This window comes from Carya illinoinensis, chromosome 7, assembly GCF_018687715.1.
Source record: "Carya illinoinensis cultivar Pawnee chromosome 7, C.illinoinensisPawnee_v1, whole genome shotgun sequence".
Classification (NCBI taxonomy): domain Eukaryota; kingdom Viridiplantae; phylum Streptophyta; class Magnoliopsida; order Fagales; family Juglandaceae; genus Carya; species Carya illinoinensis.
Genome location: NC_056758.1, coordinates 23667597 through 23695293, shown reverse-complemented (window position 1 = coordinate 23695293; position 27697 = coordinate 23667597). Strand labels below are relative to the sequence as shown.

Genomic DNA, 27697 nt, shown 5'->3' with positions numbered 1-27697 from the left:
AACGGTAGAAAAGCCAGAAGTAGATAGTACCGCTCCTCGCATTTCAAAAAGGTCCAGCGGGCGAGTGACGAAGGCAATTGATGAATTGGAACCTGGAAAGGTGACATTTTAACGAGCTGTTTTTAGGAGAGAGAAAAGATACTGCATGCAAAACAATACAAGCGCACAGGGAGAAAGTGGTTTCCCCCATTTATGTGATCCGACTCCGTAGTTTTCTTGTTTCTTCGAAGGAAAACTCTAAAGACCATCGAGTGCGAAAATGGGAGAGATTTGGGAGTAGTCCGTCGAGTCCGTTGTATTTGTGTTTTTCAATTTTTTATTTTTAAATCAAACAATTGCTAACGTGCAGAGGTGAGCACAAAGGGTGCTTAAAATTGTCTGACCGTAGCAGAATTGTTTTTGAAATCGCAGTAATTGCGTTTGCTGCTCGGTTCAATTAGGTTTTTCTTTCAAATGGATTCAGCGAACTCGTCTTGCCCCTCCACTCCTCGCTGGAATGTCGAGCGTCCTTTCCTCACTGGCCGATTCCACCAAGTAATCTCTCTCTCTCGATTTGATTTGAAAACAAAATGCTGGAAACATAGTTTTCTTTTTGAAAAGTAATTTGGGAAAGAAGTTTCTAAGAATGCACACCCGTGCATGAATTTGAAGCTGCTTGTGTTTTACATATATTTGTAGAGAGGTTTTTATTTTTTTTGTTTTTCTCGGCGATCAAATGGTGAATTCGGAACACTAGATATTCGATTTTGACTTGTGCAGGAAAGCAAGGCGATGTCTCGGTTCGCTGAAGCAAAGGGTCTCTCAATGGAGTCCTTTAGGTACGGATATTTTATTTCTTGGCTTTTCTTTTGATTGTCTTCCTCTCATTGGTATGTTACGCAGGCGGCCTCTGGGTCTTGAACCTGCGGTCACACTTCCATCCCATTCTTACGTTGGAGGGGATGCCATTAGGCTAGGGATCATTGGCTTGATTACTGTTAACTTTATGACTATTGGGATTATTGTTGCTACTGCTGCAACTACTACTGTTATTGTCATCTAATTTACAAGCTAAAGTTACTACTTTTATCTTATTTTATTGATGGGTTAGGTAAATGTAATGGGTATTCTACAGTTTACCCAAATACTACACACAAGATCACAACACAAACTGGAATGAGATGAAAAGAAAACCCAAGAATCACTTTCTTGATTCTTGGAAGAAGCTTTCGAGGAGCTCCCAACCTCCAAAACTGCCTTTCTATTAAACTTTCTGAAATGAATTTGCTTACAGGTTGCTTTGGTTCTTATACACGTTTTACAGAAGTAAAACGTTACCGTTTTACACTAATCTCAGGCTGTTATTACAGTTATTTAAAACTCCCCGTATCACTTACCCAATACACACCGTTTCAGCCCTTTACATTCCCTTCCCCTTAACAATGTTCTTGTCCTCAAGAACTTGACACTCCTCCCTCTCAAAGGACCTTGCCCACAAGGTGTGGGTATTGATCACGTAACTTCCACAAAAGTTCCCAAGTACTATCTTCTGCAGCAGCTCCTAACCATTTTACCAAGACTTCAGTCACAGCATGGTTCCTGATTTTCTTCATCCTCCTTTGCAAAATCAACTCAGGTTCAGGTTGAACTTGCCCCCGAGAGTCCACAGGTGGTAGTGTAGGCAATGGTATAACATTCTGGCCAAGCTTTTTCTTCAGGCAAGAGACATGTATCACAGGATGGATCTTTGTAGAAGAAGGCAATTCAAGCCTATAGGCCACTGTCCCAATCCTCTCCAAAATTTTAAAAGGTCCAAAGAACCTTGGAGCCAACTTAAGATTATGGCGTAAGGCTACAGTTTTCTGTCTATATGGCTGTAGTCTGAGAAACACCCAATCCCCCCACTTGAAATTCCCTTTCAGTTCTTCTTCTATCTGCAAAATCCTTCATTCTATTTTGAGCCTTCAATATATTCTCCCTCAACATCACCCAAAGCTGTTCTCTGGATCTTAGTTGCTGATCTACTGCAGGATTGACAGAAGTTCCTGCTACATAAGAAACTAATCTGGGAGGTACATAACCATACAACGCTTCAAAAGGGCAAATTTTAATTGAAGAGTGACAAGTGATGTTATAACACCATTCAGCCAAAGGAAGCCACAGGTTCCATTCCTTAGGTTTGTCACTTGTATAGCACCTAAGATAACCTTCAACAACCTTATTCAAAGCTTCAGTTTGCCCATCAGATTGTGGATGATAAGCAGAACTGAAATTGAGAGAAGTGCCTTGCAATCTAAATAATTCTTTCCAAAAATTACTGGTAAAGATAGCATCTCTATCTGACACAATGGATTTTGGCAAGCCATGGAGCTTGAAGACCCCAGAAAAGAAAACCTGAGCCACTTTACTTGCTGAATAAGGGTGTGCCAAAGAAAAGAAATGTCCAAACTTGGTGAATCTGTCCACCACAGTAAAAATGACAGTATAGCCACCTGAAGAAGGTAATCCTTCAATAAAATCCATGGAAATATCTGCCCATGGTGAAGATGGTACAGGTAATGGCTGCAAAAGTCCAGCTGGATGCAGAGTTTCATGCTTGCATGCTTGACAAATTTCACATTCTTTGACAAAGGTCTTAACATCTTTGCGCATCCCCTTCCAATAAAAATCTTGTTTGGCCCTGTGTAATGTCTTGTGATAACCCATATGACCAGCTTGTGGGCTATTGTGAATGTAATACAAGACCTTAGTCTTGAATGCTGAATCTGAAACCACCACAATCTTCCCTTTTCTTAACAGCAAGCCCTGCTGTAAGGTGAAATGTTTTGGACCCTCAGATCCCTGTTGCAACTTCTCATAAATTTCTCGAATGGGGGAACAAAGCTGATAGCTTTGTTTCAACTCTTCTATCCAAAGAGAAGTAGGAAAGGTAATGAGTGCTAAAGTGGCTATCTGCTCTTCAGACTTCCTGGAAAGAGCATCAGCTACTTGATTTTCCTTTCCCCTCTTGTAATCAATGGTAAAATCATAGCCTATTAGCTTAGATAACCACTTCTGTTGAGTTTCTGTACCTACCCGTTGCTCCAATAAGTACTTAAGAGCCTGCTGATCAGTCTTAACTTGAAAAACTCCCCCTAACAGATAAGGCCTCCATTTAGCTACAGCAGAAACAAGAGCTAGTAGCTCTTTCTCATAGGTTGATAAAAGCAATGCCTTACCTTTTAATGCCTTGCTATAAAAAGCAATAGGCTGACCCTCCTGCATGAGTACAGCCCCCAATCCAATACCAGAAGCATCACATTCAATAGTGAAGCTTTTAGAGAAATCAGGCAATCGAAGTACTGGTGGACTTGTAACAGCTTCTTTCAATTTCTTAAATGCCTGAAATGCCTCCTCAGACCAATGGAAACAATTCTTTTTCAATAAAACTGTTAAAGGGGCAGCAATAGAGCCATAATCCTTGATAAATTTTCTGTAATAGCCAGTGAGGCCCAGAAATCCTCTCAAGGCTTTTAATGATTTCGGAATCGGCCATTCCACCATAGAAACAAGCTTAGAAGAATCAGCTTTAACACCTTCAGCAGAAATGATATGCCCCAAGTAATCAACTTCATGCATGGCAAACCTACACTTAGACATCTTTGCATATAAAGTATGTTGCTTCAGCACATGTAAAACAGCTCTGAGATGTGAAACATGATCCCTCAAATTCTTACTGTAAATGAGAATATCATCAAAGAACACCAAGACAAACCTTCTTAAAAAAGGTTTAAACACATCATTCATTAACCCTTGAAAGGTTGCAGGGGCATTAGTAAGGCCAAAAGGCATTACTAAGAACTCATAATGGCCTTCATGAGTTCTAAAAGCTGTTTTTCCAATGTCCACATCTTTTACACGAATTTGGTGATATCCAGACCTTAAATCCAGTTTAGAAAAAACTGATGCTCCAAATAATTCATCAAGTAACTCATCAATGACAGGTATAGGGAATTTGTCTTTGATTGTTACCTGATTTAAGGCTCGATAGTCCACACACATCCTCCATGATCCATCGGATTTTTTAACAAGCAAGACTGGTGATGAAAAAGGGCTCTGACTGGGTCTAACCACTCCAGTTTTCAACAAATCTCTCACAATATTCTCAATCTCATTTTTTTGGTAATGAGGATACCTATAAGGTCTGACAGAAACAGGACCCGTACCCTCCTTAAGAGGAATACTATGATCAAATGACCTGTTAGGAGGTAAACCAACAGGTTCTGCAAAAACTTCCTTGAACTCTTGCAATAATTCCTCCACGTCTTTCACCTGATTGGCAGGTTTCCCACATTGATCTTCAGCCCTTAACTGCAAAAACCACCCTTGCTGCCTTACCAAGGAAGACTTGAGATTGCCCTCCCCATTATGCACCCTTATTCCTTCAGATTTTAACCCATTCAATGTGATCTTTGAATTACCCACTGAAAAACTCATAGACATTGAATTAAAATCCTAGAAAATTGGCCCTAAAGTCTTGAGCCATTGAACTCCCAAAACCATATCACAACCTCCCAATGTCAGAACATGAAAAGGAATTCTAAACTTGGAATCTTGAACTTTTATGACTTCCTCACATCTTCCTCCACTAATCAGCTTATCCCCATTAGCTACTTTAACTTGTAACTTCGAATCCTTATGGACTTTCAGTTTTGCAGTTTGTACTACTAATGGATCCAAAAAATTGTGTGTACTCCCCGAGTCCACCAAAATTTCCACCACACAACTTCCTACCCTCCCCAGTAACTTCATGGCATTACTAGTAGAGCATCCAGAAATTGCATGAATGGACACCTCCACTGCCTCACCCTCATCTGTCACCAATTGTTCACTGGTTATAGGAGGTTCATTAATCACCTCCTCTACTTCTATGGCCTTATCACCCAAATTTTCTACTTGCATTAGGTACACCCTAGGAGTCTTACACACATGTGCAGGATTCCATTTTTCCTCACAATGATAGCAAAGGCCTTTCTTCCTTTTCTCATCCATTTGTGAAGAAAAAACTTTCTTTACTGCTAAAGGAGGTCTGTGCACTTTATTAGTTTCCACCACAGGCTCAGTTGGTACTGAAAACCCTCTCCATGGTTTCTTGATAGCAAATATGTATTCTTCTTGGATTTTTGCTAACCCATAAGCAGCACCAAGATTGACTGGACTCAACATTTTCACACCCAATCTGATCTCATCTTTCAACCCACTCACAAAGCAACTAAGTAGGTGTCTCTCAGACAAGCCTTGTAATCTATTTGCTAAGTTATCAAACTGTGATTTATACATAGTCACAGAAGTTGTCTGTTTCAACTTAGCTAATACTTCCATTGGATCATCATATGATGATGGTTCAAATCGAACCTGCATTGCAACCACCAAAGACTCCCAAGAATTAAATTGCCCTGAATTCAAGGCAGTTTGGTACCAAACCAGTGCCTCACCTTCCATATGAATAGATGCCACCATCAATTTCTGATGAAATGGTGTTTGATAGCAATCAAAGTATTGATTAGCAATCAAAGTATTGATTAGCTTTAAAGACCCACCCAGCAGGATCACTACCACCAAATCTTGGAAAATCCAAACGAAAATTTCTCTGCATAGACCTATCTTCATGACTTCTAGGTTCATTAACCCCTTCTCTATGAAGATTAACTTGTACTGATTCAACCAAAGAACAAAGCATGTCAGAAACATGCTGTAACTTTTCAGACATACCCGTAATAGCCTGTTGATGAGTATCCAGCTGCTTTTGGACGACCTCCTGATGCTTATGCAGCTCTTCCTGCTGGTTCTTCAACGCTCCTCGTGTGCCTTCTGCCATCACAGAACCGACGACTGCTGATACCAATTGTAATGGGTATTCTACAGTTTACCCAAATACTACACACAAGATCACAACACAAACTGGAATGAGATGAAAAGAAAACCCAAGAATCACTTTCTTGATTCTTGGAAGAAGCTTTCGAGGAGCTCCCAACCTCCAAAACTGCCTTTCTATTAAACTTTCTGAAATGAATTTGCTTACAGGTTGCTTTGGTTCTTATACACGTTTTACAGAAGTAAAACGTTACCGTTTTACACTAATCTCAGGCTGTTATTACAGTTATTTAAAACTCCCCGTATCACTTACCCAATACACACCGTTTCAGCCCTTTACAGTAAATTTACTTTATTCAGAAAGTAAAGTCTTCATTCTATGTATGTGATTTTGCATGTTTCTAAGCTGCAGTGGAGTGGACAAGGCCATTGGCTGTTTTGATGCTGCGGTTCAGGTATGTTTTACACCTCCTAGGACAATGTACATGATGTTGTACTCCTCTTTTGTGCTTTTTCTGGGAAGACTCTTACGTATAAAGTTAAAAGGAAAGAAAGAACAAAGAAAAAAGGAATAAGTATCCTTTGTCACAAGTATGGAATAAAAAAAATGCTTACAATTGGTGAAGAGTGTAAAGGAACTAGAAATTTATCCTTTTACGCTGTATTCCTGAGTTAATGGAAATGGTGATCAGACTAGGGTAGGAGTGAGAGGTGGAAAATATGTGGAATGGTCAATTAGGAGCTAGCTTAGTTTTAACTGATGGAGGATGGCACTGTTGTGTTTAATGTGGAGCTTATTGAGAGAGTGGAATGCAAGATGTTTGAAGATCACAAGATGTCGGTGTAAGAGCTCAAGAAGATGCTGCTCCATTTTCTCTATACATGGACAGGCGTGTTTACTATTTTTCATTTTGCTAATATTTCTGAATTTATAGTTCTTCCATTAAAGGGTTATCCCTTGTATACATGCTGTATATTAGGGTCGTGTCCCCTTGTGCTTCATAATGAAACGAAGTTACTTTTAAAAAATCATATTGATAACGTACAGACAAGCCCCAGCTCTAGGGAAGATTATGACCATGGATAATCTTAGATGACGTGGCCATATAATCATGGATTGGTGCTATTTGTGCACAAATAGTGGTGAAACAGTGGACTATCTACTTTTACATTGTGATTTTGCTCGAGATATCTGGAATTACTTTTTCAGCAGAATGGGAATAACATGGGTAATGCCAGGTAGGATGGTTGAACTGTTAGCAAGCTGGAGAGGGATCACTGGGACACCATAGATCACAGCTGTGTGGAAGATGGCTCCTATATGTTGTATTTTTTGGTGTGAAAGAAATGAGAGACTTTTTGAGGATCATGAGTACTCCTTGGAGGAGTTTTTTCTGGAAGATTTTGTTTTTGTGGGCCATTGCTTTAGATTTGAATGGTCTCAGCTTTCATGATTTCCTTGTAACTATTTCTAGTTCTTAAATAGGTGTATTCACATGTATACCTCCAGTGTACCTGGATTATGCCTATCTTTATATCAATGAAATAACTTAGTATTTATATAAAAAAAAATTGTACAAACAAGCCCACGAATGTTTTTTAAATGGGCTTCTTTTTTAAAGAGATGCTGATAATATAGATATAGTTGAGTTCATAATCTGGTAATATTGTTGGGAGTGAAATATGGATTTGAGGTACATGTTTTTTTCCTTGATTTGTAGGAGCTTATTGTTATTGATGATCTCCTTTCTGCTATGGTTGCAATTGAAGGGCGATACATCTCAATTAAAAGAGTTCGTGGAAAGGAGGATAGTGTTACCTTCTTGGTTGATCCATCTATGGATTTAGCACTCCAGGTATGAATTAGTGAGGCCTTTAATCTTGTGGCAACTATAAAGCTTCGTATTATACTTCTTTCTGATAATGTACTTGTTGAATTCTTTATTCCTTTTTAATACACACAAAGATATACTTGGGCATGCTGTGCTATTGTTTTTATTTTGATTATGAAATGTAGCTTGATGATGTATTTTTTTTTGATAAGTAAGAGATAAATATTATTGATCAGAATATAATAGGCATGGCCCATGTACACACGAAGTATACATAAGGTACCTAAGTACATTCTGCTTGATGATGTTGATTGTCGGATTAGTGTGGTGTTTGTAAAACTGAATAAGTCAAACATAGCTGAGTGGCTTTGTGAAATGCCTCAATTAACAAGGGTTTATTGCATTAGTTTGAGTTAGACTTCTGTCTACATAAAATATCTCAATATATCATAGATAAATGCCACTTTCATTACGATTTAAAATTTTATTTGATGATGCTTGTTGCCTAGAAATGAGTTGAATCATTTGATATAATAAAGTTTATTGGATTTCGTAAAAATGGATAAAGTGCTTGACAAAAGATTTGACCCAGCTGATGAAGTATTTAAAAGAAGACAGTGGTGCCTGTTAACATATTTTGTTGTCTTATTTGAGCATTAGCCTTTAGAAATGGTTTGAACTGACAGACATTATTGCAGGAACTGGCCAAAAAGATTTTCCCCCTGTGTGAGAGCTTTCTGATGATTAGCCAGTTTGTTGAGTCGAGGTCCCAGTTCAAAAATGGCCTAGTTAATCATGCCTTTGCTGCTGCACTACGGGCACTCCTTCTGGTAGCTTATTCATTTATTATTATTTTTTTAAATTTTTGTACTTGTTGGCTAATAAATTATTTTATATTTTAAATAAGATTTGGCCTCATCTGAATGTTGCTTGTATTTTATGTACAAAGCAAGAAAAATTAACTGCATTTGAAATACAACTTATAGTTGATTCCAGTTACAAAAGAAAAATTTTCTTGGAAAAAAAGAATAAATAAAAGAAGAAGAATAGAATGGATTTACATAACCTTCATTGAAATTGCTGGTTTCAAACCAAGGTTTGAAATGGCCGTGAGGGTAGACACCATCCTCCTTTCTAGAAAATTATGCATCAGGCTGCAGAACAGCTGGATAATTTGGTTCTGAATGGGTATCATATCAAAATACATCAATCATTCCTAATGTCTTTGTTTGGGATCTGTGCAAGAATATATACCCTACTCAATTAGTTAAGATCTGTTTTAGTTCTCACATAAAAGCAAAGGTTTTTGCATGTTTGTTTCTTTTCTTTAATTAGAAAGTCTCTAATTAATGGGGATGGCTGGCACAGCTTCATGATTGTTACAAAAATAGCTGTAGCTACTGATGGAACTCTTTTAGCCTCAAGTTTATTTGTTTATTTATTTATATTTGGAGTATTTGTGCCTAAGAATGAACCTTCTTCTCTTAGGGTACTCTGTTCCATATATTGTCTTGATGAACTTTGTACTTGATGTAAATGGCAATAAATGTTATTCTTTAATTTGTGGTGTATGTAGTCCTTATTTTGGAGATGTTAGAATCATCCTCATTTTTCACTGATGGCTTTTAATATTATTTTCCTCTTCCATATCTGTTAATTCTGTATCCTTTTAACTCTGGTTAGTAAGCTCAAATGTGAAGAATGTCTTAATTTTGTATGTTAATATATTTATACTATTAAAAATGATTTACATGTTAATGTTTCCACCATTTTTACTTATATATAAAAAAAATGTTTCCACCATTTTCAGAAGACTCGTACATACTTAAGCAGTTCATGAAATTCCATATATATTATAGGAAGCATCTTCTATATGGATCTGGTGTAAAGGAGGGGCTTTACACCGACCCACTAATGAGAAGCTGACATCAGCTTCTTTTAAGTGAGTCTTGTCCCTCCTTTACTTTGCATTTGGTGTTATTTTCTATAGCGAGCCGAGTAAAAAATCCCACCACCATTCCAACCACTACTACTACCACCACCCCATGCAGCAGCCCTGACGATCAGTAAATATAGTGTCAAAGAGGGAGGTCATGGTAGTTTGATTCTTTCCCAGAGTCGGATTCTTGCTGAATTTGGGATTTCTGGTAGAACCTGAATCAATCAATTGATTATCTGGTGCTTCAAGATTCGTTTCATAACTTTGGGAATATTCTGTCTTGTAAGTTTCCATGTCCGAGGATGGGAAGAGTAAAGTGTATGGCTCCAATATTGAGTGTGAGGAACCTGCAAATGTTGCTGTTGAGAAGCCAAATGGCTTCACTATTGGCTTTGATACAGTGCAAAGTTTCTAAAAATAAAAAGATAGCTATAGAATTTTCCCCAGCCTTGATACTAAATATTCATATTTTGGCATGGGGAATTTAGGTATAGATGGTCACGAAAAAGGTTTTGCAGGAGAAATTCTCCAAATTTGGGAAATTTGCTACCTTGGTACTAGCAAAGGAAGACAATGGGACCTCTGGAGGTTTTGGCTTTGTAAACTTTGATGACTCAGATGATGCAAGACAGGCAATGGAAGGATGAATGGATCACAAGTTGGTAGTTTTATGTGTTCCTTTGTAACTTGTAATTGGAAAAACACCCATGCTTTAGCACCCAATGCAACAGCCCCTAGTGCAGCAAAAATCACCAGCTTGACTTTTGCCCCCTTTTTTTTTGTTTTTGGGGGGGGGGGGGGGGGGGGGGGGTAGCACTGGCATTGGTCTAGCTGAAATAATGAAATAGTGGGAACCAAAGTTTTAAATTTTGTACTGGAATAGTGACTGGTATACGAAATGCATCTGTTTTGTATTGGGTCAAATACTGGCCGTACTTGTGTGTTTCAGTTAATACCGGCTAGTACTGGTACTGGCCAAAATTAGTGAATTTTAGTAATTAATGTAAAAATTCTAATTTTTTATAATTTTTACTCCAATTCTCACATTTGAAGATTATTTTCTTAACTTTTTTTAATCCTCTTTTCTCGAGGACTAAAAATCAAATACTTACTCCCCTTTTCGTGATAAAGATAAGTGATTATTTTTTTAAATAATTGGATTGATAACTTATAAGTATTATTGATTTTTATAAATATGTGTTTTAACTTTTTAAGACTTGCATTGATATTATTTTGAAATATAATTTATATATATAATTAATTTATTATATATATAGACTATCCCAAAACGGTACTGGTACCAAAATAATTTGTTCCAGTGCCTTAACCGAAATGTTATTCAAAACTTTGGTGGGAACTCCAAATTTGAGCTACAGTATTTCCAAGTCTATCTTCATATTTAGGGATGAACTGTTCATCTTCAAAAGTGATATTTTATTCCAAAATGTCAGACCAACTGCAGTGATATTTTATTCCAAAAGTGATATTAATACATTCTGCTGTTCTTTTCCTTTTTTTTTTTTTTACTTCACATTTCTGGTCCTGTAAATCTACTCCTCATTCTAGGTGCCCCCATGAATTCAAGGCTGCAAATGATTTTGGCCTTCTCTTGATTTTGGCCACATGAATTACAGGCTGCAATTAGGTTGGGGAAAGCAATTAGTTGGGAAACAATAATTTAAGTGAAAATTAAATGATTAATTAATATATGGTTAGTGTAGTTGCAAAGTATGAAATTTTGTTTTTAAAAATTATTATTAAAAAATAATATTATATTATTATTTTGACTAATCCAATGTAGGGTTATGGCTTGAATGGTTTTGGATTTATGCAAAACATGTACTTTTAGCTAAATCTTGGAGATGGTTTTGATGAAACCAATGCCAATGCTCTTAGTGGGCAGTGAGCAGAAAAGTTGCTTTGTTACCTATTCCTCTCTGTGACACCCAATCTCCAACTTCGAACTCCAATTTCCGTCTTCTGTGTTCCTCATAACTTTTCTGTTTCTTGTGCTGCTTTCATCTTTTCTCTTAGAAAAATTCTAATCATTATCCTTACACCACACACTACACATGACTTTTTTATTTTTTCCCTTACCAAATGTGTGGTGTATGGATGATAAGTAGAAGAACTCAATTAGCTTAAAAGGAATAAAAATATATATATATATATATAAAATTATGAAATAAAAGGAAACATGTGTGGTGTGTGTTGTAGGATGATGTGTAGCAAAGCCCTTTCTCTTATTATCAAAATTTTCTCCTTTAGCTCTGGACCATATATTTTCTTTTCCCCTACCTTGTCCGAATACAGTGGAGATCTACATTTTCTTCCATATAATGCCTCATAAGGCTCCATTTGAATCGAGGCTTGATAGTTGTTATTATAAGCAAATTCTATCAAGGGTATTTGCTTTTCCCAATCGCTCTTAGCATATCTTCCAAAGTTTGTATGATCCTTTCAGTCTATCCGTTTGTTTTGGGATAATAGGCACTACTAAATCTCAACTTTGTGCCCATTATGCTCTGAAGACCTTGCCAAAATCTAGAAGTAAATTGTGCATCTCTATCGGACACAATTGTTTTTGGAGTTCCATGCAAACGGACTATTTTTGATACAAATATCTTGGTCAGTTTCTGTAACACCCTACCAAAAACCTATCAAAAGAACCACAAGGGTAGTGAAGAATGGACCATATTAAAAAAATTATTTATCTTTGTGGGCTTAAGGACCAAACCCATAACATCTTGAGGATCCTAGTTAGAAGGAAAATGGGCTTAAAACATAAGAAGGTAGAGGATCCAACTCCTAAGGACAAAGCTTAGAATTGGCCCAATATGAAGCCCAAGATTAGGCTCAAATCCAAATGGGCCAAAGGCCCAACTAGAACCCACAAGCTAGGCCCAAACCGAATGGAACAAGGCCCAATTGAGGCCCAAAACTAAGCCCAACCAAGTGGGCCAAGGCCCAATAAGGAAGGCCCAATTCAAAGCCCGAAACCAAACATAGCGCAATACACCAAACTTGGGGCCAAAGTTGCCCAACTTGGAGACCATGTTTTTGAAACTTGCCTATCACCCTACCCTTTACCTTAGGAATTCAACACCTTGTACCATACAACCCTTCAAGGTGGCACCTAAAGGAATATTTGGCTGCCAAGGTCTTCATTTCAGAAAATTCAAAGGACAATTTCTGAATATGTATGACCAAACTCAAGTCAAAGGATCAAGTCAACTAGCCTATGATGACAATTGGCCATTAGACCCTTTAAGGAAATTTTCTAAAAAAAAATTAGTCTTGACCTCTTTCAATTAGATTAAACATTAGTTGCACTAAAATATTACTAAGAATTAGTACATAGCATAGTTACAAGATACAAGTCCGTGCTGTGTACTTCCCAACAAACCACTAACAAATACAAAACTGATACTTCCAATACATGCCACCAAGTATTTTGTCTAGTTTGAATAAAATTGTGGGCAAGAAGCTTAGCCCTACCATCTGAACAATTTGGAAACTTGAACCATGAAAAAAGGACAAGGGGCGACACACACTTACATTCACATGAAGTACACATCACAAGAGTTCAAACTGGACACCAACACCTCTTACACCATCCCAATGAACAAAGGAGCACCTCTTTAGACCATAAGCTTTGTCTCCAAGCAAAAAAAATAATAGATTCCAAGTGATCATATCTCCCTTGGCCCCCAAAAGTTCTTTTAGTCAAGAGATGGAAGAAGAAAAGACAAAGGAAGCCAAAAGACCCTATCTCGGCCGATTGCCGATTGATACCCTTAATCAAAATTGATTTTTTCTTTCCTCCACTTGCCACCAAAGTTCCACCCTTTCAAACTAAACTCCTTACACATTATCTCAACCAGGAAAACATGCCAACCCATGTCAAGATCTCTAGCGACATGTCAAACCATTGCACCCCACTCCAAGCATCAATAAGTGCAATCGGATACCCCTGGAGTGAGACCATCAGTTTGAGTCAAGGATTGAAAGGAAAATTCTGAAAATGCACAGCCCTAATTGAGGACATTGAAGGGGAGAATCAGATCTGCAATAGGGTCGTAGGTTGCATCCCTAACACACATACAAAGAGGGAACTATCACTCTAGCTCCTAGCCGATCACCATGATGAGCATTCTTCCAAACCAACTCTATTCCCACGCCACCTTCTTGATTCCCAAGAAAGGATGAAGAAACCATGGCATTCAGCCATCACTTGACACCTAAGCCTTTGTTTGACTCCAAAGAATTGGAGGAAAATTGAAGGAAGATTTGAAGAAGCCAAATGGCTCTTCTCGGCTAGCACCAACACCTTCACTTCTGTTTCACCTCTTTCACCATGAAGACATGTCCCTCACTCTCATCTCTGTCTTAAACAAAGAAATCAATTCTGCAACTACTAGGGCCTTAGAACTGAACTAGTTAAGGAAAACTAGTGGTTTTAGGCAATGGTTTTTGAAGAATAGCAAGGACCCAATCAAGATCAAGCCAAGTTCATAGGAACTTGTTCAAACTCCTGAAAATTCTTGCACCCCACGCCCCACAAACTCTGAAATGATTTCATTCTAGGGTAGACATAAGATTCCATGGCTGCACAGAAGAAAACAAGGGAAGAACATCATGATAACCCTAGCTGAGTTCACCATGGTAAGACTAGGAGTACGGGTAACCATTTTGAGTTGCTTCTTGAATGATCTATGTCTCCGAATGAAGCCTATAAATGGCTTCCCTCATACTTTACTTCACCTCACACTACATGCAAAAGGATTTGAGTGATATAGAGAGAAGTCCCAAAAAAGAGTGAAAGAGAGAGCTAAAGCTGAGTACTTGGAAAGAAAGCTCAAAATGGTAAGTAGTCTATCTCAATATTTGATGAAGTGATGAATGAACATGTTAAGCATGAGTTTGTGATGCCATGAGAATTGATGTAGTAAAAGGTATGCATGCTCGGGTTAGGTTTTGATGTTAGCATAGTAAATTTGTGATGTAGTTGCTAAGTGATCATGATATAAGGTTATAAACATCAAAGTGAATGTTGATTATGACACACCATTTTAGGAATTGAGTTAATACCTTGGATTGATCATCAATCATGCTTCGGGCTACTAGTGATTCAAGAATTGATGTTTGGCTAGGTCACTTATGAACACATTTTTATCATGTTGAGGTATAAATTAAAGTATTGCATGAAGGACTTGAAATGAAGGATTTAGTATTGGTGTAACAAGAAGTATCATAAGTGATAGCATGAGCATTTGGTATTGACTTCTTCATGATCACATGCCACGGCTTAGGTAAGAACTTTCATGGTAAATAATTGATTCAAGAAGTATGAGAGTCATATAGGAAATTGAAGTTATGAAATTTCATAGTTGGTGAAATTTAGCAAAAGTCACAATGTCAAATAATTTAGTGTATAGTTTAGTAACTATTATCATGCTAACTTTATATATATATATATCTCTTCTTTCAGCCACTACACCTTTATTATATCTCAAGAATTTTGTAAGTTGGTTTCTAACTTACTCTTGTATAATGTTTATATGACTTTTTGCAAACGCTACTTTCATGTTACAAATGCTATTTGATCATGAAATGTCTTGTATTACTCTATGAGCATTCGGTCATTACATAACATGTGTTGGTTATTATGAATTCTTGTATAAACAATTCCTCTACAGAAGGCTGTAGTTAGAATGACCATGGTGGCTTTTGTCTCTTTCTGTTGCATTGAGAGAATAAAATGAAGTATGAAAGTTTTCGGGATTTGGTTGAAATAAGGAACTTTAAATTGAGATGCTGACAGACTTTACACTTGTCAGATCCTCATTAGTGGGTCCGTTACGTTGGATATGTCTTGGTGATATTCTGTTATTTTCATTAATATAAGGGACTACACCGTTTCAGCTAAATGTCCCTTTTTAATGGTTTATGTTATTTACAAACGACTGCTCTTCACTAAATGCTTCTCAGTAATTTCTTATCAGGATTACCAAGCCATGGTGGCACAACTTGAGCACCAGTTTCAACTTGGAAGGCTTTCCATTCAAGGATTGTGGTTTTACTGTCAGGTCTGTTTTTGTTTTAAATCTGAACAGCCACTCCTAGTATGTTCACTGAAGGGGTTTTCACCATGTGTTGCAGCCCATGATGGGGTCTATGCTAGCATTGTCCATTGTGATACAGAGGGCGTCAGCTAATAATTTTTCAGGTTCTGCAGTTCTTAACCTCTTGCAGAGCCAGGTACAACCTTATGTCCATGTTACTTTTGTTTTTGTTCCAATTATAAGTTCGCTATTTAGATGGTTTTTCTTTTCTGTAGTTAAGCTTTCAAATAGGTTTCCCTCTTATAAAAGTTTTCCATGTCGAAGATCCACATTTAGGAAATAGGAGTTTAGGTCATGTTTGATATCTGTTACTTATCATACATAAATTCCAATCTTGCCCCTACTAAATTTACATAGGCATAGGATACAACCCATATCTTGTTAAAAATCTGATGACTAAGGCTATTATGGTAAGCAAACTGTGAACATAATTATTCTGACTTTGACAAAGCAAAATATATTGGATCCTAGAATAGCAATATTGACTGTCATCCTGGAGGTATATTTTCTTAGTTCTTAACATTGCTTTTCCTATATCCAGGCTAAGGCCATGGCTGGTGATAATGCAGTGAGGTTGCTGCTTGAAAAGATGGTCCAATGTGCAAGCAATGCGTATCTTGGCATATTGGAAAGGTATAGTTTGCAAAGCTGCTGTTGAAATTGTTCTTGGATGTTATCATACTTGAAATAATTTAAATACTGCAATGGACTCTAAATATTAGTTTGATTGGCCACATACGCACTCATGGACACTCTTTTCATAAATCTTATGGTTTATGCCCTTTTGCATTAGTATTCATTTTTGAAAGGAAAAGGACCAACCATTTTATTCATTTAATTGCAAGTATTGAATCAGTGACATCCCTTATTCTAGCTCACCCTTCATACTTGAGGGGGAAGTGCTGAAATTTTTTATGACGCTAATCCTGTTGGTCAGGTTCTACCTGTATTATTATGTTTTCGTGCCCTCACTTGTAGAATTATCAACAGATTTAGAACACAGAAACACATATATACCATTGCGTGAGTAATTTGTTTAATTTTTCCATGTCTGCCATCTAGTGTGTGTCGGTATGTTTTGATACAACCCTTTCATGAAATTATCTGAAATTTGGGATGAAACTTTTAGAATTTGGTTTTTATGGGGTTTTGTGAAAGTGGTGGGATCAATTAAGAATATGTTTGGATTGAGAACGTTTTGAGAGTAGTTTTTTATTGGGGTTTGAAAAAGTGGTGGGATCCCATTGAGGCTATGTTTGGTAAGAAAAATTTGTGAGTTTTGTTTTGTGAAAGTTGTTTGGTTTTTGTTTCTCATGGAAATTGAATAACGTGTTTTGATGAAAATTATTATTGAGTGTTTTGGTGTAAAAATGTTTGGCTTGAGAGTGAAAATTTTGAAAAACAACTTCAAAAATCACTTGTTGCCAAACATTCCCTGTGCCTGTGGTGTCATATCCATGGCCCTTGTTCTTGTTCATCCTTCTTGAATTGAAAGTTTAAACTTTTAAGTTTGAGATTTGATGTAAAAATTGCATGTTTTGATTTAGTTTAATTTAATTGTCACATAATGTCAAAAAAAAAAAAAAAATGTTGTCACATAGTCAATGACCACGGCATTTTATATATATTTTCATTTTGTGAGGATCGTTCAGCCTTAAGCACTCTCTGTTTTGCTTTGAATTTTATATAATACAGTCTACATTTTTTTTTTTTGGTTGAAACACAAATGAAACAAAATTGTAGGTGGGTCTATGAAGGAGTGATTGATGATCCTTATGGTGAATTTTTCATTGTAGAGAACAAATCTCTTCAAAAGGTATATCACCATCATTTAAAATAATTCATTTATCAGATCTATCTTTTAGATGCTTATGAATATTAAATTTTCTATAGGAGAGCCTCACTCAGGATTATGATGCCAAGTATTGGAGACAGCGGTACAGCCTCAAGGATGGGATTCCTAGCTTCCTAGCAAATATTGCTGGAACAATTTCGACGACAGGAAAATATCTGAATGTCATGAGAGAGTGTGGGCATACTGTTCAGGTTTCATTATGATTATGCCCTCAGAATATAGATTACCAGTTTTTTTTTTTTTTTAAAGAAAGAAAGGGGAAAACAGCCGTATGGTCTTCCATATGATTGCATTGGTACATGTCTTTGATCATCTTCTTGCTTATAGGTCCCTGTATCAGAGAATTCAAAATTGATGACCTTTGGCTCAAACCATCATTATCTTGAGTGTATAAAAGCTGCCTATGATTTTGCGAGTAGTGAGCTTTTAAATCTCATTAAAGAAAAGGTGAGGTTTAGTCGCTATATGTGAATTGCCCATATACTCCATGTTTTCTGATTTGATCATTTACTCGTTGATTGTTGTAGTATGATCTAGTTGGAAAGCTGCGTTCGATAAAGCACTATCTTCTTCTCGATCAGGTATCTATATAATTAGTGAATTCATAAATGCAAAGAAATTATTTATGAAATTTTTAATTTTAATGCAAGTCCCCAAAGCTGAGTTCGTGTTCTAGGTGATTTAACCAAGCCTTAATTCCAGCTAGATTGGTTGGCTAAATGAGTCCTTTATGATCCCAACACATGTTTACATGGGAGAAGCTTCTCTCTCTCTCTCTCTCTCTCTCTCTCTCTCTCTGTGTTTTTGCATATTGTTTTTTTATTGATAATATGACATTACAGGGTGATTTCTTGGTTCATTTTATGGATATTGCTCGGGATGAACTCACTAAAAAGCTCGATGACATTTCTGTGGAGAAGTTGCAGGTTTGGTCCCTTTGATTTAGCACCTTGAGACAGCTTTTTCTATCATACAACTTGTTTTTTGAACGTTATAACATGAATAACTTTATGTTACCAAAGCTTGGTAAAACTTAAGTATATTTTGTCCTGTTGATTAATTAGTCCCTGCTAGACCTTGCTTTACGGACCACAGCAGCTGCTGCAGATCCTTGTCATGAGGACTTGACTTGTTGTGTGGTTAGCCACTGACTATGCTTCTATGAATTTTAAACTTGTGGAGTTGAGTTTGCACTATTTCTTATATCATCTTTCTGTTTCCAGGAAAGATCATCATTGCTTAAAGGATTGGGTGCACTCAAAGATGTTGAAACTATTAGGAACATTTCTGATGTTAGTAATTTAGAGGAGCCACTGAACGTTACTGGCCTTGAAACATTTTCTCTGAGCTACAAGGTTTGTTCTTTGGAGATTGTTTGTGTGTGTGTCCCCGCAAGAGTTGACATTCATTTGGTGAACTATGAATTTCTCAATGAAGATGTGCTTACCATAAGTTCTATCCATTATTTTGGATTAGTCCATCTCGGAGGTTCAGACCTCCAGATGATTCCTCTACATTATCCTGATGATGCCTCTACATTATCCTGATGATGCCCCTACATCATTCTATGGCTTGACCATAAATTTCTAATATATGGTTTCTTCATTTTCAGGTGCAATGGCCATTATCTATTGTTATATCAAGAAAAGCCCTAAGAAAGTATCAATTGATTTTCCGCTTTCTTTTTCACTGTAAACATGTGGACCGCCAGCTTTGTGGGGCGTGGCAAGTGCATCAAGTATGAATATAATTATTTTCTTGCATTCTTAAAAATTCCATGCCTCTTTGTACTCTTCTAATTCGATCTTGATGAAATTTTGCAGGGAGTTCGTGCCCTTAACATGCGAGGAACTGCAATCTCTAGATCATCACTGCTGTGTCGCAGCATGCTCAAATTTATTAATAGCCTTCTGCATTATCTTACATTTGAGGTCGGCCTTACCTTAATCTCTTCAGCAAATTGTTTTTTGAACGCTTTTACAAGTCATTGCTAGATTGCTAATGCTTGTTTCTTTTGTACTATGCTTGTTTTTACTGGTTTGTTTCTTGTTAAACGACCTTGTCACCTGAGTTATTAATATAGAAACAACATTACACCGCTCAATGCTGGGTCCTTCACAATAGTGGAAAATTCTTTATGATCAACTGAATTTGATACCTGGACTTGTATCATAAGTAAAATAACTGGTAACATGAGTTTACTTGTACTTCTGTTCCTTTTCTTTTTCTATAGTGGGGTTAGGCCTTTTGGTTTCCTCTGTCTATCTGTCTGTCTCTCTCTTCTCTCCTTGCTTTCTGGCTTCAAATGTTGCCTGCACATTCAAGTTCTAGTTGCAAGTATAATAATGGAAATCTACATCATCTCCTCAGCCTGCCAAAACTGTCTTGGTGAAGGCATGTGGACGGGTGAGGGTGTATGAGGCTCAAATTACCGTTGACCCTTGGGGAATGAAAAATAACATACATTCTTTTTTTTTTTTTTTGATGAATAAACAAATTTTATTATTCAAATGGCTTTTAAATAGGCAAGATGCCCTAACTAGGTAGGCACAATAAAGACAAGGAACTCGTGAAGAGCCATGCCATTGAAGTCAACATCAATAGCCCAACTACATAATGTTCAAAATAAAGCTTTAAGCTCCTCCAACGATCTTGCTTGGTCTTCAAAAGTCCTCTCGTTGCGCTCCTGCCACAAACACCACATAATGCAAAGAGGGATCATCTTCCATATAGCTTTAATAGGTTGCCGACCTCTCAAGCTTGCCCAACAAGCCAAGGCTGCCTCCACGGTTTTTGGCATGTCCCAAGCCATATCCAGTCGTCCAAAGACTTCATTCTAGAGACTCCTTGTTGTATCGTAATGCAAGAGAAGGTGCTCCACTGACTCACCGGCTCCTTTGCACATGCAACACCAGTCCTCGATAATAATCCTCCTTTTCCTCAAATTGTCGGTGGTCAGTATCTTACCTAAGGAGGCTGTCCAGACAAAAAATGACACTTTGGGAGGGGCCTTGTGATGCCATATCTTTTTCCAGGGAAACTGAATAATAGGATCTTGGGTGAGGGCTTTATAAAAATATCGCACGGTAAAAATACCTTTACATGCAGGGGACCACCACAGGGCATCCTCTTGTTGTCTGTTTGGCCTAACGGACTAGATAAGGCTGTAAAAGTCTGCGAAATTGCAACCTATCAAAAAAAAAAAAAGTCTGCGAAATTGCTCATTTCCCAATCTTGTGCCCTCCTGCTAAAATTGATGTTCCAAAATAGTTGTCCCTCCGCTGCCTCCATGACTTCCGCTACTGAGACATCCTTGGCACTTGCCAACTGGAAAAGCAAAGGGAACAAAACTTTCAAGGCCCTATCTCCACACTAGACATCGCTCCAGAATTTTACTTTAGAGCCCGTACCCAAATGGAATTTAGTGAAGCGACAAAACACCCCCCACCCTCTTCTTATGTGTTTCCATAAACCAACTCCATGTGACCCTCTCACCTCACTAGTACACCAATCCCCCCATAGTCCCCCATATTTCTTCTCAATCAACAATTTCCACAGAGATTCCGGTTCTTTGGAAAATCTCCATAACCATTTGCCTAGCAAGGCATGATTAAAATCCTTTAGTTTTCTGACTCCCAAACCTCCCCCCGAAATAGGACGGCAAACCTGTTCCCATTTAACTAGGTGAAACTTAAACTCATCCCCCAAACCCCCCCACAGGAAATCTCGCTGGAGTTTCTCAACGCGGGCCACCACACTTGCTGGTATGGGAAAGAGAGATAATAAGTAAGTGGGTAAATTAGAGAGTGTACTCTTAATCAACGTAACTCTTCCACCTTTCGACAGATACATTCTCTTCCACCCTGCCAAACGCCGCTCGAATTTCTCGATCACTGTCGGACATTGGGAACTGCCCCAATTGGCACCAATTTAGATTTTTCCAGATTTACCTTCAAGCCGGATACTGCCTCAAAACAGAAAAGTAAGGCCTTCAAAACTCGCATCTGGTCTTGCTCAGCTTCGCACATAATTAGGGTGTCATCTGCAAACAATAAATGAGAGATAACTATGTTACCGCTATCTGGGGTTCCAATAAAAAAACCAGCTAGGTGGCCATTATCAACCAGTGCTGAGAGCATTCTGCTTAAAGTCTCCATAACAATAACAAACAACAATGGCGATAACAGGTCCCTTTGTCTCAGTCCACGTGTACTCTGAAAAAAGCCCACTAAAGCTCCATTTACTAACACCGAGAACTTTGCCGAAGAAATACACCAACGAATCCACTTTCTCCATCTATCCCCGAAACCGCATCTCCTAAGCATATGAAGAAGGAAATCCCAATTAACATGATCATAAGCTTTTTCCATGTCAAGTTTACACATGATCCCTGTGTTCCTTGCTTTTAATCTACTATCAAGGCATTCATTAGCAATTAACACCGCGTCTATTATCTGTCTTCTCTTGACGAAAGCATTTTGTGGTTGTGTAATAATCTTCCCCATCACCTCACTTAATCTATTCGCTAGGACTTTGGATATGATCTTGTACACCCCATTTACCAAACTAATAGGCCGAAAGTCCTTTTAACTCCGTAGCCCCGGTCTTTTTGGGAATCAATGCAAGGAAAGTGCTGTTGAGGCTTTTTTAAAATTTTCCAGCCCTGAAAAATTCCTGGAACACCTGCATGAGGTCCTCCTTTATCACTTCCCAACAATCCTGAAAAAAGCCCATAGAGAATCCGTCTGGTCCAAGCGCCTTTTCCTTAGCCATTTTCCGTACTACTCCATGTACCTCTAATTCATCAAACTCCCTTTCCTACCGCTCCACGTCACCCGGTCCGATGGAGTCAAAGGCCATCCCATTCAGTGGCGGCCTCCATCCCACCTGCTCCGTTAGTAAGTTCTCATAGAAATCAATAACATGATTGTGGATTACCTGCTCGTCTTTGCACTCCACCCCATCTACCTTCAGCATCTCTATATTATTATTTATTCGATGTGCATTTGCGACTCTATGGAAAAAGCTTGTGCTTCGGTCCCCTTCCCGCAACCATAATGCCCTGGACTTTTGACGCCAAGACATTTCTTCTAGTAATAACAGTCTCTCAATCTCCGCCCCCAGCTTGGACTTCCGGACCTGTTCTTGCTAGGAAAGTGGTTGTAGCTCTTGCCTCCTCTCGATTTCCTGAAGCTCCACCATCTTTATTTTTTTACATTCCCCAACATTGCCAAAGGTCTCCACATTCCAAGCTTTTAGATCTCGTTTAAGAGCTTTCAATTTACTCGCAAAGATGAAGCTAGGAGTACCTTGGAACTGGTAAGAAGACCACCATTGTTTGACCTTATCCACGAAGCCGTCCGCTTTTAACCACATATTCTCAAATTTGAACGGCTGCTGCCCTTTCCGCATACCTCCACAATCAAGCATAATAGGCCAATGATTCGAGCCAATACGAGGCATTCACTTTTGCCATATATCCGGAAAATGGCTTTCCCATTCTAGTGAAATTAGGAAACGGTCCAATCGAGACCATGATTGATTGTTGGACCAAGTTGTTGTACCCCTTGCTAATGGCAAATCCACCAAGCTCAACTCAAAAATACGCTCAGAGAACTCTTCCATAGCCATCCGCAATCTTCTACACCCAGAAACTTCACTTGGGAATCTTACCACATTGAAATCTCCCCCTATGCACAGGGGGATGTCCCACCAACTATGAATCCCAGCCAGTTCTTCCCACAACAACCTTCTATCTGTATCTAGATTCGGGCCATAAACACCTGCAAAAGCACACAAAAAGTTATCGAAGGTGCATTTATAGGAGCAAGCCACCTTATACCGCCCCACAAAATCCTCCATTCTTTCCACCACCCCTATCCCACATCAATACCACCCCTCCTGATGCTCCATTCGAAGCCAAGAAAGCCCAGTCAATGTATACCCCACTCCATAAACTTCACACCAATCTTCTATCAATCATTTTTAGTTTTGTTTCTTGTAGGCAAACGATGTCTGCCTTCCACTCCTGCAGCAAGTTTCTAATTTGGAGCCTTTTATTAATATCGTTTAGCCCACGGACATTCCACGATATAATCTCTGGTTTCATTAAGAAATAGCCAGCCCCTTCCCCTTCGTCTTGCCTCTACTGACACTACCCTCCATGTTCATTGACCACGTCAATCTTTTAAGTTCTCGATGCTTCTTCGCTTCACCTTTACTTTTTTAATTATGACCTGCTTCAATCGCTGCGAAGAGCGCAAAGAATTGTTCCTCATAGCCATCGCAATCAATACCCACCAATTTTTGTATCTCTTTCACCTTATGGAAGACCCAATCTGAAACATTTGGTTGGATCGGAAGACATAGACTCAACGGGATAGGCTCCTCCAAGCTACAAATCTGATTTCCATTGTCTTCGCTTTCCAAAATGATGTCGTCCAGCCCCAGCTGCCCACACACATCAGGAAATGCAAGCTCGTCATCCTCCAAAAATATTGAGACTTCTAACCCACTCCCCTTATCATCCTTCACCTCAGAATCGGTCCTTGGTTGTACTAGGCCTTCCGAAAAGACCCCCCCCCCCCCCCGGTGTCTACTGAAATTAACGGCTCAGTCTGACTTCCTTGCAACAAAACAGCCCCTTCAACACTCGATGAAAGCTCAAAAAACTGCTCTGGGTTAGTGCCCTTAGTCCCAGCAAGCTTTTCGCCGGAGTCTGTACGCTTGCCAGAGTTATCGGCTCAGTCTAGCTTCCCTGCACCTTTCCAGGCCCTTCGAGACTCGATATAAGCTCCAGGATCTGCACCGTCGGCCAGTCGGTATGCTCGCCGGAGGCCTCTGACACAGTCGCCGGAGTCTGTATACTCGTCGGGATCCTTTCCGTCGTTATTGGGCAAGTTGATGTCTCCGGTACAAAGCCTACACTTCCTTCGCTGTTCGAGTTACAATCGGGTCTCCCACTAACAGGGTCAACAGGATTCGGGCTGGGTAGAGGGCCGGATTGGGTTTTGGGCAGGAGTTGGGCTACTGGAGCTAGCCCAGGCCCACAGCTATATACCGGGTCCGAGTCTTCCGCTCGAGAACCCAAAATTTTAAAGCCATCGGGCTTGGGTTGGGACGGAAGCTGGTTTGATGGCCCACACCTGGCCTGAGATTTCTGCCCAACCTTCTGGGCATTTAATCCTTTAGTTTGGACTTGCATAAGCCCACCAAAATGTGGCCCGTCCGAATGACTTGAAGAATACCCATCGTGTTTCCCTTTTATCTCCCACCTTTCAGTTTCCTTTCTCAGCCCCACATATCTTCGCAAATCCTCCATTTCCTTCTGTAATTTCCTCACTTGGCCCTGTAGTTCCAGCAAACGTCTGCTGCTCTCCCACGCCAACTGACCACCTCGAGCCCAGCCACCTTCTGCACCCCGTACGAACTGTTATGACCGGCGCACCATCCCAGCTTCTCCTCCCTGTCTCCTCGGTGCTTGGTGTTCTCCGGTCGACTTCAGAACCTCCGAATAGGTTCGATTAAGAGGTCTCGGTCCCCTCCCCTCATTGCTCCCCCTAGCTCCTTTGGAAATTCCGAAATTAGCACTCCTGGGCTAAGCCAACTCCATAGCAATATCCTTCAAAGTTATCCAACCCCAGCCATTTTTTCCTTTGGGAAAACAGAGCAGGCTCCTTCGACCCCCCTGATCATACTTGGCTATCGATAGGAATCTTCCACGTCTATTCTCACATCGTTGACCGACGAAACTACGATAGCCTTTCCTTACCACTGAATACACCTCCTGTTTCCCTCCACTCAGGCACTCCTCCAACACTTTGACGAACTAGAGAAGAGTATTTCGACCCACCACCACATCATGTTTTACCTTCCATCCCTGCTTCGAGATGTGGAAGTTCTCTCCCTCCTTTGCAAACACTAATAATTTTGACTCGATAACTAACTCTCTAAACCATGCCATGCTAGACGTAAAAAAACGAATTAAAAGAAAGAAAGAAAAGGAGATAGGGAAAAAACAGAGAGGAAAAGAGAAAAGAGAATCAACTCCGGTGAGGAGCGCCGGAGGGTAGGGTGTGTGCATGCATGCAGTACGGAGAGAAAAAATAGCCTCTAAGTCATATACAAGAAATAGTGTTACTGAAGATGGAAAAATGTTGGGTATATAAGACTTCATCTTGGTATTTTCATATTTATATACCCAACATTTATTTCTTTCCTTATATTGGAAAGAAACTAACCAGGCCTGCATTTTCCTAACAAATTAATTCTTGTTCTCAGGTTCTTGAACCCAATTGGCACATAATGCATAACAGACTCCAGTCTGCAAAAAGCATAGATGAGGTATCATCTTCATTTTCTTATAGGTCTTTCCAACGTTTGAAGAAATTTGCATAGGACTTTGAGCAAAAGTTTGTATGTGCATAGTTCTTGCAAGCGCGCTCCATCATCCATTTGTGTAATTGTGTAATACTCCTGAAACAGGTTATTCAGCACCATGATTTTTTCCTTGATAAGTGTCTCAGAGAATGTTTGCTTCTTTTGCCCGACCTCTTGAAGGTTAGTCCTGTTTATTGGCAATCCTTTAGTGCATTCCAATTACCTTTTCGAAATTTGGATTAATTCATAAGATAGTCTGAACACTTGTATCTGTAATCTTAACAAGTAATGACAACTAAAGATTTTGGCTAACAACATCTCCTGACTGAATACTTGAAATGGTGAATGAGTAAAAGTGAGGAAATTCCCAATCAGCATGTTGAGCTCAAACAAACTCGCAAAGTTTCCCAGTTTGATAAGCATTCCCTGAGACCCATATATTAAAGTTAAAACTTGTGGATGTGAAGGAAATCGGATTGTACATTGTTTAGAATTCAACATGTTTATAAATCATAGTACGTCCATGTTGTTATCATATATACTCACATTTTTTACTTGATATGTGAATTTACTTTGATAAAGACATTGATTTAGAAGTTAGAATGAATCTCACGTTTATTCAGAAAGGAAGTAACCCAACGATATTTGATCAGCACCTGTGAAGAATACTGTCGAAAGGAGGAGGATAGCTAACTTCTTATGCTGATGTTCAGAACTTGATTTCAGATTTTCATGGGTCATCTTTGAGGTTTATTCTTGTTCTTGATTTTTAACACAGAAGGTGGAAAGGCTAAAATCACTGTGCCTACAGTATGCAGCTGCAACTCAGTGGTTAGTTTCATCTTCCATCGACATTCCCAAACTAGATGAATCATCTCATGGCTCACTCGGGAATTCAAGAAGTCCATCAAGAGCACTTAAATTAAGTACCAGAAATGCTGCGGTCACTGATTCCATTCTGTAAGTGAAGTGACACATGCATAGCTCTCTCTCTCTCTCTCTCTCTCTCTCTCTCTCACACACACACATTCTTATTTACACTTTATTACAGCAAATTTGAGAGGGAATTCAATGCTGAGCTTCAGAGCTTGGGACCAATATTGAGCAGCAGTTCCCAAGCAGAGCCATACTTGACTCATCTTGCACAGTGGATCCTTGGTGCTGGAAAAGATCAATAATTTTTAATGGAAAATGGTAGAGGTACACAACCTTTTTAACCCTTTATAGTTTATACAACCATGTTTTAAATGAGGGGTATTTTGAAAAATTAACTTTGAAAAATAAAATCATTTAAAAATATATCTTCATTTTACGAAAATATCATCATTTTAAAACATGGTTGTATTTAAGGTTATAAAATAATGTTGTACGTTGTCATTACTTATTTTTAATCTATCGCCCTTTGTGTTATCAGGAGCTTCATACAAAAATGTGAATATGTTCAACATGCCATAGATGGTGTTGGTTTTGCATTTTGCTTGCTGTTGTTTGTGTCGAGGATGCTTAATTCTTTAAACATCTGCAATCAATATGATATTCATCTGAGACTGTACAGACTTTATTATTGTTGTGGTATTCTAGTCCCATTTTAGTCCCTTCTCATGTAATGGGTGTAACCTGAAACTCACCTCTGTTCTAGTTAGGTTGATTGTGTTACTATTCACAACTATGTTGCAACTTCCAAGAGGCAACACAATTTGCCAGTAATGAGTACAAGCATAATATTGGTATTTTA

The 27697-nt window shown here is 38.7% G+C and overlaps 1 protein-coding gene across 8 annotated transcripts; it reads left to right on the top strand.

The window, feature by feature from the left end:
- Positions 1-27697, top strand: LOC122315818 (gamma-tubulin complex component 2). 8 transcript variants are annotated; one of them, XM_043132009.1, is made up of 23 exons: positions 3-351; positions 441-534; positions 760-818; positions 6230-6287; positions 7554-7688; positions 8363-8494; positions 15609-15692; positions 15766-15864; positions 16270-16361; positions 17472-17544; positions 17622-17774; positions 17911-18030; positions 18111-18164; positions 18426-18509; positions 18648-18722; positions 18807-18938; positions 19196-19321; positions 19407-19514; positions 25864-25926; positions 26068-26142; positions 26741-26922; positions 27014-27162; positions 27377-27697. In XM_043132009.1, the coding sequence occupies exons 2-22, from the start codon at positions 454-456 to the stop codon at positions 27138-27140; spliced, it is 2112 nt and encodes a 703-aa protein (XP_042987943.1). In that variant the 5' UTR covers positions 3-351; positions 441-453; the 3' UTR covers positions 27141-27162; positions 27377-27697. The 8 variants fall into 8 exon arrangements, with proteins under 8 accessions (XP_042987948.1, XP_042987945.1, XP_042987943.1 ...); XM_043132010.1 differs by having other exon boundaries at positions 432-534; XM_043132011.1 differs by having other exon boundaries at positions 2-534; positions 26744-26922.